At 33.3% G+C, this 14353-nt stretch overlaps 1 protein-coding gene across 1 annotated transcript in view; it reads right to left on the bottom strand.

The window, feature by feature from the left end:
- LOC129221058 (ragulator complex protein LAMTOR3-A-like) overlaps nucleotides 1-1686 on the bottom strand; it is a 20877-nt gene extending 19191 nt beyond the window's left edge. Inside the window, exon 1 of the mRNA XM_054855496.1 lies at nucleotides 1594-1686. Coding sequence (XP_054711471.1) covers nucleotides 1594-1686 — 93 coding nt within the window. The remainder of the gene's footprint in view (nucleotides 1-1593) is intronic.
- Nucleotides 1687-14353: the final 12667 nt, after the last annotated feature.

Below are 14353 nucleotides of genomic sequence, written 5' to 3'. Positions count from 1 at the left end.
TTATCAATGAGAGACATGTTTATTTTCATTCGATTTGGCCAAAGTGGTCAGCTGATATTTTAAAGCTCAATAAAACTTATTTTTTGTGCCGACAAATACCGTACTTTCCTGCAGATAATCCCTGGATTAACTGTGATCTTTTTTTTCTTAAGAACAATGCATTGAATCTCAATATTTACAGTAGCATTCAGCCCGGGTTTGCAGCCTGTATGTTGCATATTATACATAGCTTGAATGTTCTTTCACTGTCTGTAGATTTTTTATTTTATATAGCTTAAATGCTACTCTTATGTGACTCAGGTTATGTAAAATAAACAACATACAGTTAAGGACAAAGGCTTCATTTGCACAAGACTAGACTGTTTGCTCCTTTGCCTTGACTCTTTGTCTGTAATTAGGGTACTATAATCACGATTTCAAGAAGAAATCATTATTTTTTTAGATTAATTTTGATTGTACCTTAAAAATTATAACTTCTTCATGTTTTCAGTTTAACTGCTAAAATTGTATGTTGAATCAAAACTTCATTTTCTTACATCGTATTATCGGTGGATTATACTAAGATTTTTTTTCTTCAGACCGATTTTAGGACCTGCGGATTATACGCCGCTGCAGATAATACGCATTTTAATTCAGTATTGCCTTTTCCCTCCCAGTTGTTCCTCCATAATTTCAGGGAGAAATGGAAAGCTATTTGCAAAGTGTCTAAGAGGGAGGTGTTGCGTAAGATTCATGTTTAACAAGAGTATAGCATTATGATTTTTGAAGCAATTTTTTAAAAAGTTTTGTGACATATTTATCAGCCTAAAAGAGGAATGCATTTCAAAATGGGTAATAATCCTTTTATATTTGTAACAGAAAGCATTGCCCCATGTTCCAAAGCACTCATGTTAGAAATACAGAAAAAACAAACTGATGTGTGCATCACATGACTTCCTTTTACACCAATTTAACGTTATTTACCCATTATTGGCAATTTTAATGTGATTCAATAGTTAAGTCTCTAAATATCACCAACAGTGGCCAAATTGAAACCAGATTTTAAAAAAAAATCGTCAAATTTGTCGCCAAGTTGGCGATAAAACTTGGCGACCAAAAGACTGGCGATATATCGCCATGTGTCCCCCAAATTACAACACCACTTGAGTTTGCATGGAAATTAAAAATGATTTCCCTCAAAAAGGTGCAAAAGACCCCTTTAGAATCACCCGATTGCAACCAAAAGGGGAGGAGCACAACTAGACTCCACTAGGCGTCTACATACCAAAGTTCAACTTTCTAGGACAGACCGTTCTTGAGTTATGCGACATACGCACATACATACATACTTACATACAGAGGTCATGAGAAAACTCGTTGTAATTTACTCGGGAATCGTCAAAATGGTTATTTCAGGCGTCTGTACGTTCTTAGGTATATATGCATGTGCGGTCGGGTCGAAAAAAAAAAAACTCAACATTCATTCGGGTGTGAGCAAAATGGAAATTAAGGTAGATTTTTGAGTGAAAATCTTTTTAACGAATACAATACTTACAAAATAGTTAAATGCATAATTCTAATTTTGGACAAAAAAAAAAAAAAAAAAATGTGTACTTTGATAAGACTACTGAATGGTACTTGGCAGGGAGATTTCGTGTCATATTTAAATTCATCAATTTCTTTGTTGGTATTAATTTGGCAATTCATTATGTTTTTAGGTTTGTCTGCATCAAGATAAATAGCATATAGTCTAATAAATTTTGCATGAATTTTTAAATTCATCAAATACAAACAGGTGTTCAGTGACGTTTTTAAAAGGCCTACAAATGAAGCACAAAAATGATTCTCATAAGTAAATAACATTATTTAGTGAAAATTTCTAATAGGAGCATTCAAGCAAGTCAGCATAAACAAAGAAACAAAAAACATCAGAATGATGAATTGAATCTCAATACATCTACACAAAAGAAAAAAAATTTAATTTAATTTAAAAAAAAGAAATTAATTTGAACTTTGGCTTCTTGAATTCAAATTATGTTTTTCGCAATCAGGAGTGTGTGTGTGTGTATGTAGGGGTGTGTGTTTGTGCCCAGGCATGAGTGTGCATGTATATGTGTGTGTATAGGAATTTGTATGTATGTGTGTGTGTTTGTGTCTGTATGCAGGCATGAGTGTGTGTCTGTATGCAGGCATGAGTGTGTGTGCGTGTGTGTGTGTCTGTATGCAGGCATAAGTGTGTGTGCGTGTGTGTAGGTGTTTGTGTCTGTGCCCAGGCATGAGTGTGTGTGTATAGGAATTTGTATGTATGCATGTGTGTTTGTGTCTGTATGCAGGTATGAGTGTGTGTGCGTGTGTGTAGGTGTTTGTGTCTGTGCCCAGGCATGAGTGTGTGTGTATAGGAATTTGTATGTATGCATGTGTGTTTGTGTCTGTATGCAGGCATAAGTGTGTGTAGGAGTTTGTGTCTGTGCCCAGGCATGAGTGTGTGTGTATAGGAATTTGTATGTATGCAGGCATGAGTGTGTGTGTGTGCGTGTAGGTGTGTGTGCAGGCATGAGTGTGTATGAGTGCAGGAGTGTATATGTGTGTGTGTGCGTGTGTGTGTGTATGCGTGCGTGTGTGTGTAGGAGATGGATGCAACCTGGAGACGGCTTTCGCTAGAGGAGCAGCATTGCGAGGAGCCGGTCGACAGTGATGGTGCGGAGGGTGGCGGTGGGAAAATAAAATGATAGCACATCAAAACAGTCAAATGAAAGCAATAAGCAATCGTGATTGCTCAAAAAAAAGAAGAGAGAAACAAAAAATGCTTAAGTGCTATAAATACTAACCCTGCACAATTTGTAATATATCTTCCTTGTATCTGAGTCAGGTTCCTTTTTGGCAACAGCATGAAGAGTTTCAATGTCTCCAACAATGCTCAAAACTTCATTCACTTTTTCTTCTTTACAAGTAAGTAATTGTAATATATGAGCAGCTAAACCAGGAAATATATAGCAATTCAATAATCAAATTATTTTCACAAGTGTACATTTGTACTACTGTAATTACACACATTTATATTGAAAGAATATCGAGTAAATGGGTGTCTTCAAAAAAAAAATGAATAAAAATTTCAAAGTAAAACAAGCTTGCAATTAATGCCAGACCCAAAACTGTTAGGCACAAATTAGCAATAAAAATCATATGAACATTTTGAATTTATAAAAAATACTTATACACATAAAATAAAAATAAAAAAAATCAAGTTTTGCTGATTTGATTGACAACTTTGAGGTGTTCTTCATTGCAGAATGTTTGATAATCATTTGAGGCAGTGAGAAGCAAAGGGATGCAAGTGGACTATTTTACATTTCGAGTAAAACGCGTTTAAAGATCAGATCCAAGGTAGGCTTTCATTGAAATTTTTTTCTAAATCAAGCTGTGTACTGGAACCTACCAGGGCTACTAGTACCATCTCTTGCCCCAAGACAGAGGAGAAGTTCACCTACCATTTGTACTGATTATCTCGAAATTTTTAATTTGGCCACTTACATTCCTTTGCTTCTCCCTGCCTCATTTGTGCTGAACAAGGACTATGAGAGTATTTGCCAATGACAGATTTTAGCAAAATAGTGGGGTATTTCATTTCTTATTATAACATAACATAACAAAAGAAATAGAAAGTCGGTACTGGTACATTAATTAACTAAAAATTTAAGCCAAAGTAATAAAAGTAATCAATGAATTTTAATCTTTCAAAAGTATTCAATTAAATTTGAAAAAAATAAAAATACATTGATTTTCGAAAAGTATCATGAGGGAGTACTCAAAAACGAACTTCATGAAAGAATGGTTCCAACTGCACTCTATCATTGTACACCAACAACTGAGAGTATCTACATTCCTGGTTGCCAGTCATCAGCACTTCTCAGGACCACTTGGAGAGGGGTGCCAATTTTTATACTTTTTCTTCTATATTTTGCAATTTTTAAGCAGCATGTTCTTGCTTATTTAATATTTTTTGTTACAGACAGGTTTTTGTGCCCGTAGGAATGTTTAACTTCAGACACATCCAGGGTTCGAAAATATCGTAACATTTTCGAAAATATCTGACAGTTTGATATATATCGGATATTTTGATACATATTCGATATTTTCAATAAGCTCAAACTAAAGTCTTCGAAATAGCAAATGCTACCTCAAATCACTCACTCTATTTTCTTATATCATTACTAGTGGTACCCGCACGGCTTTGCCCGTAGTAGAATATTAAAAGGTCTATTGGTTCGCCTGTGTATTTACAAAAAAAAAATATGGTGAATTTCTCGCCAATTGACTTGCCCATATTATGGTTCCACATTATGATAACTTGGGAATTTACTCGTTCATTGGATGATAATTTTGCTCGGGAAAATGTTCTTAAAATCGGAAAAGAAAAAGAACAAAATCAAATTTTCGAAAAATCGCTTTGAGGTGTACATTCCCATGCTACAAACTAAATTTGTGCCAAATTTCATGAAAATTGGCCAAACGGTTTAGGAGCTATGCGCGTCACAGAGATCCAGACATCTTCCGGACAGAGAGACTTTCAGCTTTATTATTAGTAAAGATTACAATATGTAGACTTAAAGTTCAGGTTTCTTTAATGACATACATATATATCAATTCATTTTACATTTTTATCAATTTTAATGTAGTTAATTTAGCATTAGTTGTTTTACTAGCTTTTCTTCCGTTATCTACTTGTACACAGTTGCATAATTCAGAAATAAAACAAATATGCATTAGTTGGTGTACAGTCTTAAGACATTTTCTTTTTTCCTGACCAAAGTTTAATATTTAATTAGGCACTTTTAATATGAATTCAAGTTGTTGCACCGTTGAAAAATTTTATTAAAATGAAATAAAAAGGAATATTATATTACTTAGTTACATTAATGATACACTAATACATCACAAAAATATAGTACATAACTCTGGTTATTTTTAATCATAAATTAACAAAATTACTAGGAGTAATTTTTAGTTGTATATTGAAAATATCTTAGTTGAAAAGATAAATATCGAAAATATCAAAATATCATGATATTTTCAAAATAAATATCAGATATATATCGGCAAACCCTGGACACATTTATACATATATGCTCGAATAAAATCAAAAATTTTAAATAAAGTGCAAAACTAGGTTGTTAAAAGGTGTAGCAAAAAAGAAAACATTAAAAAAGAAGGAAATTTTAATTATGGCTACAAGAAAGCAAGATATAAAAATTTCACATCATTGTTGGGTTTTTTTAAAAAATTATCTTAAAAATGGATTCTTAAAAATGGAAAATTCAATGTTTTATAATAGCATTTAAATCAATAATATTACTTGCCATGTTTAATCTCCACCAAATACTCCATTTTAAGTATCATTAAAATGAAAAGAGATAGAGAGAGAAATTACATGTATATTTCTAATCATGAGTAGATTTCAATTCTGCCAATTTGAAGGAGTTAACTGTGCATTGGTTGAACATGGACGTCTTATTTGAAACAAAACTTATAACTAAGAGGAGAGAAAACAATACAGTGGAGCACCGTTTATACGTTTCTCTTTTATCCAATATAATATTAAAATCTGTTCGCGTCCGTCTGTCTGTCTGTCTGAAGATCGATCTCCTCGAGAACCGCTGCGAATCGAGAGTCGAACGAGATACCGATCAATTCGAAATTTTCCAAAGAAAACAATAGAACCAATCTCGTAATTGTACGACTTTAATTAGCGGAGATATTAATTAAAACGTTAATTAACATAACGTTATTCAGGAATTTTTATTTCTTTCCTGTTGCCATTTTGCGTATGAGCAAATAAAATTCTAATAATTGTTTTAAAAGAGATTTTTTTGGCTGCTGTCCAAATCTTAAAACAACGTTTCCATCCAGAATTTCATTTCAAATTAGTTTAAAATTGGTTGCTCCTATTCGGACGTAGTCTTTATTTTATCGTCTGTCCTTTTATTTATTTTTTACATTCAACGTTCTTAACTCTTTTCAGCATATGAAAGTAGTTTCTTTAGTAATGTTTATTGATTGAAGTGTAAGTTTATCATTCACCGGCCTCATATTTTAGTACACTTAGGATGTGCGACTAATTATGTTTATTTTGTTGGACTTTTTCCCGTCACATGGGTGAGTTTTCGAATTGTAATAACTCTCTTTTTCCTTCCTGTTTCTATTTTCAAAATACAGTTTATATCGTTAAAAGAACATGTTAAATTAAGATTGTTTGGATTTCTTTGTGAAACAGAGTTGAACAAAAACGATTGTTTTTAAGGATTTTAACTAAAGCTAAATTACTGATCTGATGACTTGGTATTAAATTAATGCTTATTGGTATTTATTTAGTCTTGGTGCTTTAGTTTCACATAATCAACCAAAAAAGGGTGTGTCATTTTATGTAAAAAGATGATCGTAATTGTACATAAATATTTCAGATATAGTCTATCAGATTTAATTCAGTTTAAAGTGACCAGAGATTATAGTTGATAATGCATATATTTTCATCTTTTGTGCTAATTGAAAATACTCATAACTTGTATCATTGATACCTATGATTAACGTTAAAGAGATTTTTGCCAAAAATAAGCTCTACTGGTGTTTTGCAAACCTTGCATTACGCGTATTTATTTACTCCTTAGCGCTTTAGAAACTGATGTCAGAGTAATACAAAAACATCAATTGGACATCTCCTTCATTTTTTAAGTAGCCCGTGCAACGCCGGGCACGCAGGCTAGTACGTTTTTAAAATTGGTCCCTGCAGAGTATAATACACATTAACCTATACCTATTATACGTTTTTTTATTTGTACGCTTTTTCGTGCAGTCCCTTCAAAAACGTATAAACGGTGCTTCACCGTACTTGGAAAATGTAAGGATTTCCAGATTTTGAATGCTTAGAAGAAAAATCATAAATGCAATTTAAACTTCAAACAACTAACAGAAACTGCGTTAAGCATTCGCCAATGCTCCAAATGCATGAGGAGCGCATGAAATCATATACTGTTTGATCGATTGAATCCTTTTTTCTTTCATTACAAGCTTAAAGTATCATTTATTTTATATATTTCTAAAAAGAAAAGTATTTAGTTTTTTTGAAAAATTACATGTGATTTGTCGAAAAACGGTACTTAATTTGCATTTTTTTTAAACACAAAATTCATAAAAAAATTTTTTACAATATTCCATAAAACGGTCAAAAATTTCTGGATTGGTCCTTGCCCTTATCCTCAAAAAATTGTCAAAAATTAAAGGATACTTCACTCTCTGATTAAATATTTCTACAGACAAAAATACGTTAAAATCAGTCAATTAAGTCTTTGGCTAAAGACTCTAAATTTGGCTAATTTACTGGTTAACAATTCAAAATCCTTAGCGCCACCCCTGGAATAAGAAAGTGTAAAATTATAAAAGCGGGTACTCAAAGTTGTACCTGAGGGAGTCAGATGGGTCCCCTTCTGAAATTATACAAGGAGGTACTTCAGGGTATTACATCAATGCCCTTATGTACTTGTGCCAAAATAATTAAAATGAGGACCCCCCCCCCCCGGAAATATTCCCTGAGGTACATTCTTAAGGGTAATATAGTATTATGTTAAATGTGCAATGTAGCAATGTGTAAGAAAAAAATAAAAAATGCAAATAGTTTCCTTATTGAAAATAATACATTTTTTTCGCTAAACATTCATTGAACCAGCAAAACAAGTAAGCAAGATTTACAAAAGTGCATACAGCAAGCAATGTAGTTTTAAAATAACAAAACAGAAAAGGTTTTTTTTATCATGAATACCTAAAAAACAAATATCTAGTGAAAAAAAACACTTACGCATCACAAAAAATTAAAACAGATTCGCCATACAAATTTTCTCAAATAATACTTACAAAAAGAATGATGACAGTCATTGCATAATCTTTTGTAGATTGAAATTTGTGAAGAATCAAGCACTTCATGAGGATTCACCTTCCAACCAGTACAGTTACAGCCTGACTCAGACTGCAAAAGATTTCATTTATTTATTTAACTTCAGTTTCATGCAAATACAGTCGGACCTCCATATATCGAAGTAGCAAATTGCCGGAAAAATTCGATGTATAGAAACAATCTTATTTTATGGTACAAATCTCCTAAAATACTAAAATTAAAGCTAATTGTTGTGTATGAAACCCAATTTCTAATTTATACGAGCATCGGATTAAATATAAGTTGATAATTAAAAAATTAACAGAAATTACATTTTTGCGCCATCATACATGCTCATTCTTCGGCAATTAACTTGATCCACAACGTTAGGGGAGTTTCGTTTTGACAATGTAATCGAGAGAAAAGTAAAAATCAATCTACTTAACTTGAATGATTTTTACTAAAGCTAAAAAGACTAGGAATGACAATCAACAGACAAAAGGGATAGCTTGAAACTGATTTTACAGTGTTACTGGCTGCAACTTAGATTTGAAATAAACTTGAGGGAATTTAAGGGAACTCCAGAACGGAACAACGACCTATCTACACACCCTTCAACCCCAGATTCCTTATGAGTTTCGTAGCAACCTTTAGTGAACATCCCCTAATCTTCATTTTTCATGAGACAAACAGTCTTAAGTGTAAAAAAAAAATCTACGAATGTCTCGAAAAATAATCGATATATAGAGATTTTTTCAATATATAGAAACAATTTTTCTATGTAATGAACATAGAAATTTGCTGGGATTTCGATGTATGGAAAATTTTGATATGTGGAAGTTCGATATATGGAGGTTCGACTGCATATACAGTGAAACCTCTCTGAGCGGCCACCCCTCCTTTACGCAAAATTCCTAGTCATTTTGACCCCTCCTTTACGTAAAATTTCGGCCGCTGAGAGGGGGTGACCGCTTTTAAGGGTTTTCTTTACAGTTGCAATGTAATTCCATAATACACAATATAAGCAAGTCTAACACACAGAATGAACATTCAGTAAGTTACCGCCCTATAGCCAGGGCTAAGGCAGAAATACATGAAATACACCGCCAGCTCAGTCAATTCCAGCCGAGGACTGCAGTTTCGTGCTTATTAGCGCTCAACAGTTTGCTGCCAGTTTGTTTGGCACTCTTGGCTTCCTTAAGAGGTTTTCCACATCCAGCTCAGTTAGTTTTATGGCGGGCTGATGAGTGCTAATAAGCACAAAACTGCAGTCCTCGGCTGGAATTGACTGAGCTGGTGGTGTATTTCATGTACACAGAATGAAGTTTGAGACAGTTCCAAAAGTATATTATCCTATTAATGTTTACATTTTTTGAAAAAAGGATACAATTTGTGACTTGAGCTTTTAATCTTCTCCAACAATTGTTTTCAAAATCGAATTCCAAGTGTTGCTTGTTGGAATTCAAAATGTTTTTCAATTCAAAATGACAAATAAATTGCTCTAACCAATTCATTTGTCATTGCATCTGAATTTCTGATGATTTTCTTGATTTTCCCCAAAATCACTTCAGTTGAAAGTTTAGTTTGTTCATAATTACAAAAAGTATTAGTAAATTGATTGTCAGAGGCCCAATTAGTGCCTGAAAGGCATAAAAATGTATTTGCTCAAAAGATGTCAATAATACACACAACAAACTGATTAGTTAATTTGAATCAACCCCAAACTAATAGATATGGTTGAAAATCGTTTATTTTCTCTGACTCGTTAACCAGAAAATTGCTGTTTCGTGCTAGAAAGAATTCGAAATCGTATTCTATTAATTCTCTCGCCGATTTTCCGGGTTCATATTGCTCAGAGTTTCAATACGTTGTTCGAGATTCATCAAATGATCTCCAACAGTATTGTTTGCAACCAGATTACACATATACACTGACCAACTAATAAAATAAACATGTGTGACATTTTTACTCCAAAATTATCGGAATTCGTTAAATGCCAATAAGAATTCTCCTCTTTGAACTACAAAGCTGCAGATTAGAAACAGAAAGTGAATAGATTTTCCTGGAAAATGGAATGGACGGCATTCACTTGACGGCTGTTCAGAAGGGTTGGGTGGCTGTTGCTAGGGTTTTTTTTAACATTAAGTCTATGGGCTAAAAAATCTGTGCCGCTAAAAAGTGGCCATTAAGAGGGGTAGCTGCTTAAGACAAGTGGCCGCTCTGAGAGGTTTCACTGTACATACCATATAACTTCTATTTAACGATACCCGATTTAACAAATTCCTCAATTTAATGATCCATTTCACAGGTCTGGATTTGACTGCATTAAATGACTATGCTCCTCCATTGAACGATAAATTTTTCCAGTCTCTTGACAAACGTTACATTGGGGTTACACTGTGTACATATATAAACAGTTCCTTCTCTATTTAACAACTTTCAACAGACCACAAAAAATCGTCCTTAAGTAGAATGTGTTCTTAAAAGAGAATTTTTCTAAAACTATAGTGGAGAGTCTGGGACCTTGAAAAATTGCTTTTAAACAGAGAAAGCCATTAAATAGAGCATCCTTAAATAGAGAATCAACTATATATATCAGGGTTTCTCAAGTTTTGTCGACTCACGGCACCCTTTGAAGAAATAGAACTTCCTCACGGTACCCCAGTCCATCTTTATTTTTTAAGGTAAGTGCACCAAATAAGACCAATATAAGTTCATAACCTAGTATCTTGTTCATTTATGATTGAATTGGCTCCAGGGCCCGACAAACTAAAAGTGAGGCCCAAGGCCCACAATAATTTGGAGGCCCCCTAAAGGCTATTATTTTAAAAATGTGTGTTTTTTTTTGTATAGTTGTAATGCTATGCATAATTCTTTAAGTAATTCGAGGCCCCTTAGGAAAAGGGGGTCTCAGGCCCTGGCCTAGTAGGCCTGTGTGGTAATCAGGCCCTGATTGGCTCCAGCTTTTGCATGGTCAAAAAGTGACTTATAAAAACTAAGAAAAACAATGAGCATGGGAAAATTTGAATTTTAATTATGTTTTTCAGCAATTTCAACAAAGAAAGGCAGTTGAGCCTTGTTAGGACATAAATCCAAAAAAAAGAACAATAAATAACTTTCTTCATACTAGTAACCTACAGTTGTACATGTAAAAACAAAACTTTTTGTAAAATGCATCAAATGCAAACATCAATGAGGAGATGACCTTATTGGTGAATATGACCTTATTTCACACACCCACCTTAAATATATATTAATACCATGGACACTTTGCGGCACCCCTTGTCTCTTCCTACGACACCTCAGGGCGCCGCAGCACCCAGTTTGAGAACCCCTAGTGTATAATTTTAGCAACTTTGGTAGAACCCTGTACATAAGATAGGTTAAGAATACGAGATACTAATCTACAGCCTTTGGGATCATCGAATACTGTGAGCATGAAGCTTGTTGAACAACCATCAGCAGTTTTTTAAATCACTTTTTCTATTTTCAATTTTAATACAATTTCTATGTTGTAATGCAGTTAACTTTCAAACGTTGTCAAGTCCACAAATGATGATATGACACTTTGAGCAGTGAAGGGAGGGGGGGGGGTATGAAATTGTGACAAGGGAGAGGGAAGGGGTATTAAAAAGTGTTGTACTTTGATAGGAAATTATCTGAAAACTTAAAATTAGAAGACTTACTTTACAGGATGAATGACATGCAATCTTCTCCATTTTCTTTAGCTCTGACCATTCTTTCCAGGTATGTTTTCTCTCGGCAAATTGCTCAAGAGAATTTCTTCTGACACTTTCTCCACTGTATGAATGAACTGAAGAAGCACTTTGATTTGGTGAAAGTACCCCAAACATTATTCTTCATAAAATGGAAAAAAAAAACAAGAAATATTACTTCATTAAAAACATTTCAACTTAACTGCACACTTTTACACTAATTGAAATCCAATTCTTAGCAATATAGAATTTTTTCGACAACAGAGAAACCTAATTCAACATTGGTTTCTTTATATAAAATACTAGAAAGTCGCCCGTCATGGTATGATGGGTGAAAATTTGCTTCTATGTACATTTGAATGCGGCGATTACCTATCTGGTGATATTTTAGTAGTTTAAGTTAAATTTGGTAATTTAACCCTAACTCCAGTGGATTAAACATTAACTCCAGTAGATAGCAGTCACTGTTGATTATTGTAACGTTTCTTTATTCTCCTAAATAGGCAGTCTTACCAGTAAAACAGTTAAGTCACCGGATGGAATTCAGCCTTGTCACAATAAAGAATTTCCCTGCATATTAAACTCTACCAAATCATATTATCAAATTATCATGCCATGGGAGAAGTTTCATTATTGAAACACGCGGGTTACTTTAGCATCAGCTATTATTTATATGAGGATATATTCAATACACTATTCATTCAACAAGTAAATCAATTAATCAACTGGTTAAATTTTAAACTTTATCAAGTAAATGTTTAATCTTTTTAGCATGAGATATATGCTGTGTACTTCTTGCAAATGTAATACAAATACAAAAGTGACGACCAGCAACAGGCTCGGGGCCCAGCTAGACTGGTCCTAGTCAATTTACAATCCCCAGTGAAGATCAATGGCCCTCTTAAAACTATCTACTCCCTTGCTCATTACCACCTCTTCTGGTAAGCTGTTCCAAGGTTCCACTACCCGGCTAAAATAATAATTTTTCCTAACATCCATGTTAGCCTGAGATTTAAATAGCTTGAAACAATGACCCCTTGTCCTGTTTTCTGTGTTAAACTTCAGCCCGTTAACATCTTTCATTTTAATAAATTTAAACAACTGAATCATGTCCCCTCGGTCTCTTCTTTGCTCAAGACTGTACATTTTTAGCCTTCTAAGCCTGGAATCATAGTCTAAGTGAGAAAGTCCATTTATTAGCCTTGTAGCCCGCCTTTGAACCCTTTCCAATACATTAATGTCTTTCTTAAGATAAGGAGACCAAAACTGAACAGCATACTCCAATCCACGTAAGCTATACTTCAGTGGTTTGGATCTTAGCAAATTGGTTAGCCCTCAGTTACTTAATGATGTAAAATTATGCAGTACTTGATTTGAAAAGGAAAGAATATGGTTTCAAAAGCTTGGAGCCGCTGATAGCATGAACTAGAATATTTTAGTGTGTCTCAAAGGGTTAGACATAAATTACAAAGAATATTGAGTTTTTTAGAATTTTTTAAACCACCAATAGTAAATTTTTACCTTTATGCTGATTGTATTTGTCTAATGTTGAACAAAAATCAGGACTGTCGGACCTGCTTAAACGAATATCATTGGATCCAAGAAATATTATTCTATTAAGCGGAAAAGGTTTTCCAAAATGATAACATTTTTCTTCATACGTAATAATAATAAATCAATAGCTATAAGGAAGTATAATGTTATTGGTAAAACATCTCTGAAATAAGCAACAAAATAATACATTAAGTATAAATATTACAAGTGTACGCATGAAAATTATAAAAAAGTAACACAAAACTTAAGTTGTAAAATTTTTGTTTTTGCACCCATTTTGATTACATTAGGATAAAAAAGGCCTTAGTAGTGGATTGTTTGCTAAGGATTTTTTGAGAGTATTTTTCTCACTTTTTTCTCTTTTCATTTGCCATGTTTTAAATTTAATATTTATCAATTCGTTATCATCTGCAATGCTTAATATTTCTTTGTATTATATTTAAATTAATTATTGTTAATTGCTATTTACTGCCTTTTGCAATGGAAATGACAAAAGCAATTAGATAGAGTAGTGGAAATGTTTTTATAGAATGTGAACATCGTTTTTATCACAATTCATTTTCATAAAATATTATGTATTACATTTTTACGAGAGTGATTGTTCTTACTTAATTTATTTTTAGGTTATTTAAAACATTCTCAGCAAAAATATTTGTGAAAGCTGACCAATCTTATTTGGTTATCCAGAGAAATTATTGGATTAAGCAGGGACCTTTAACATTGCATCTAACAAAATAGTGACATGACACTATGTTTGTTTGTGAGCAGCACTTTAAAATGCTGTAGAACAAAGAAGAGAGAGAGGAAAAGTGAACACAATTCCAAATATGTCAGAAAGCACATACCCAGTAAGCAAAATATCTTGCCTCAGTATTGCATAAAGGTTGACGTGTAAGAAAAATCATCTTGCATTAATGCTGCCTCAATGTTGTTATGTTATTCCATTTATGCTGTCAGCATGCTGCCACAATATTGACTGACAAGGTGTATGCAGCATAATATCAGGAAAATATCAAGGTATGCTGCTTTTGTAATGTTGCATACGTATTGATATGACAGGATAATATCAAGATGTTGTCATGACAGCATGAAAGCAAGGTTTAGGCAAGATGATCTTGCTTTTTGTAATCTTGCATACGTACTGATATGACAGGATAATATCAAGATGTTGTCATGACAGCAT

Source organism: Uloborus diversus, chromosome 4, assembly GCF_026930045.1.
Source record: "Uloborus diversus isolate 005 chromosome 4, Udiv.v.3.1, whole genome shotgun sequence".
NCBI lineage: Eukaryota > Metazoa > Arthropoda > Arachnida > Araneae > Uloboridae > Uloborus > Uloborus diversus.
The sequence above is the reverse complement of the archived record's forward strand: the minus strand, read 5'-3'. Positions and strand labels throughout refer to the sequence as shown.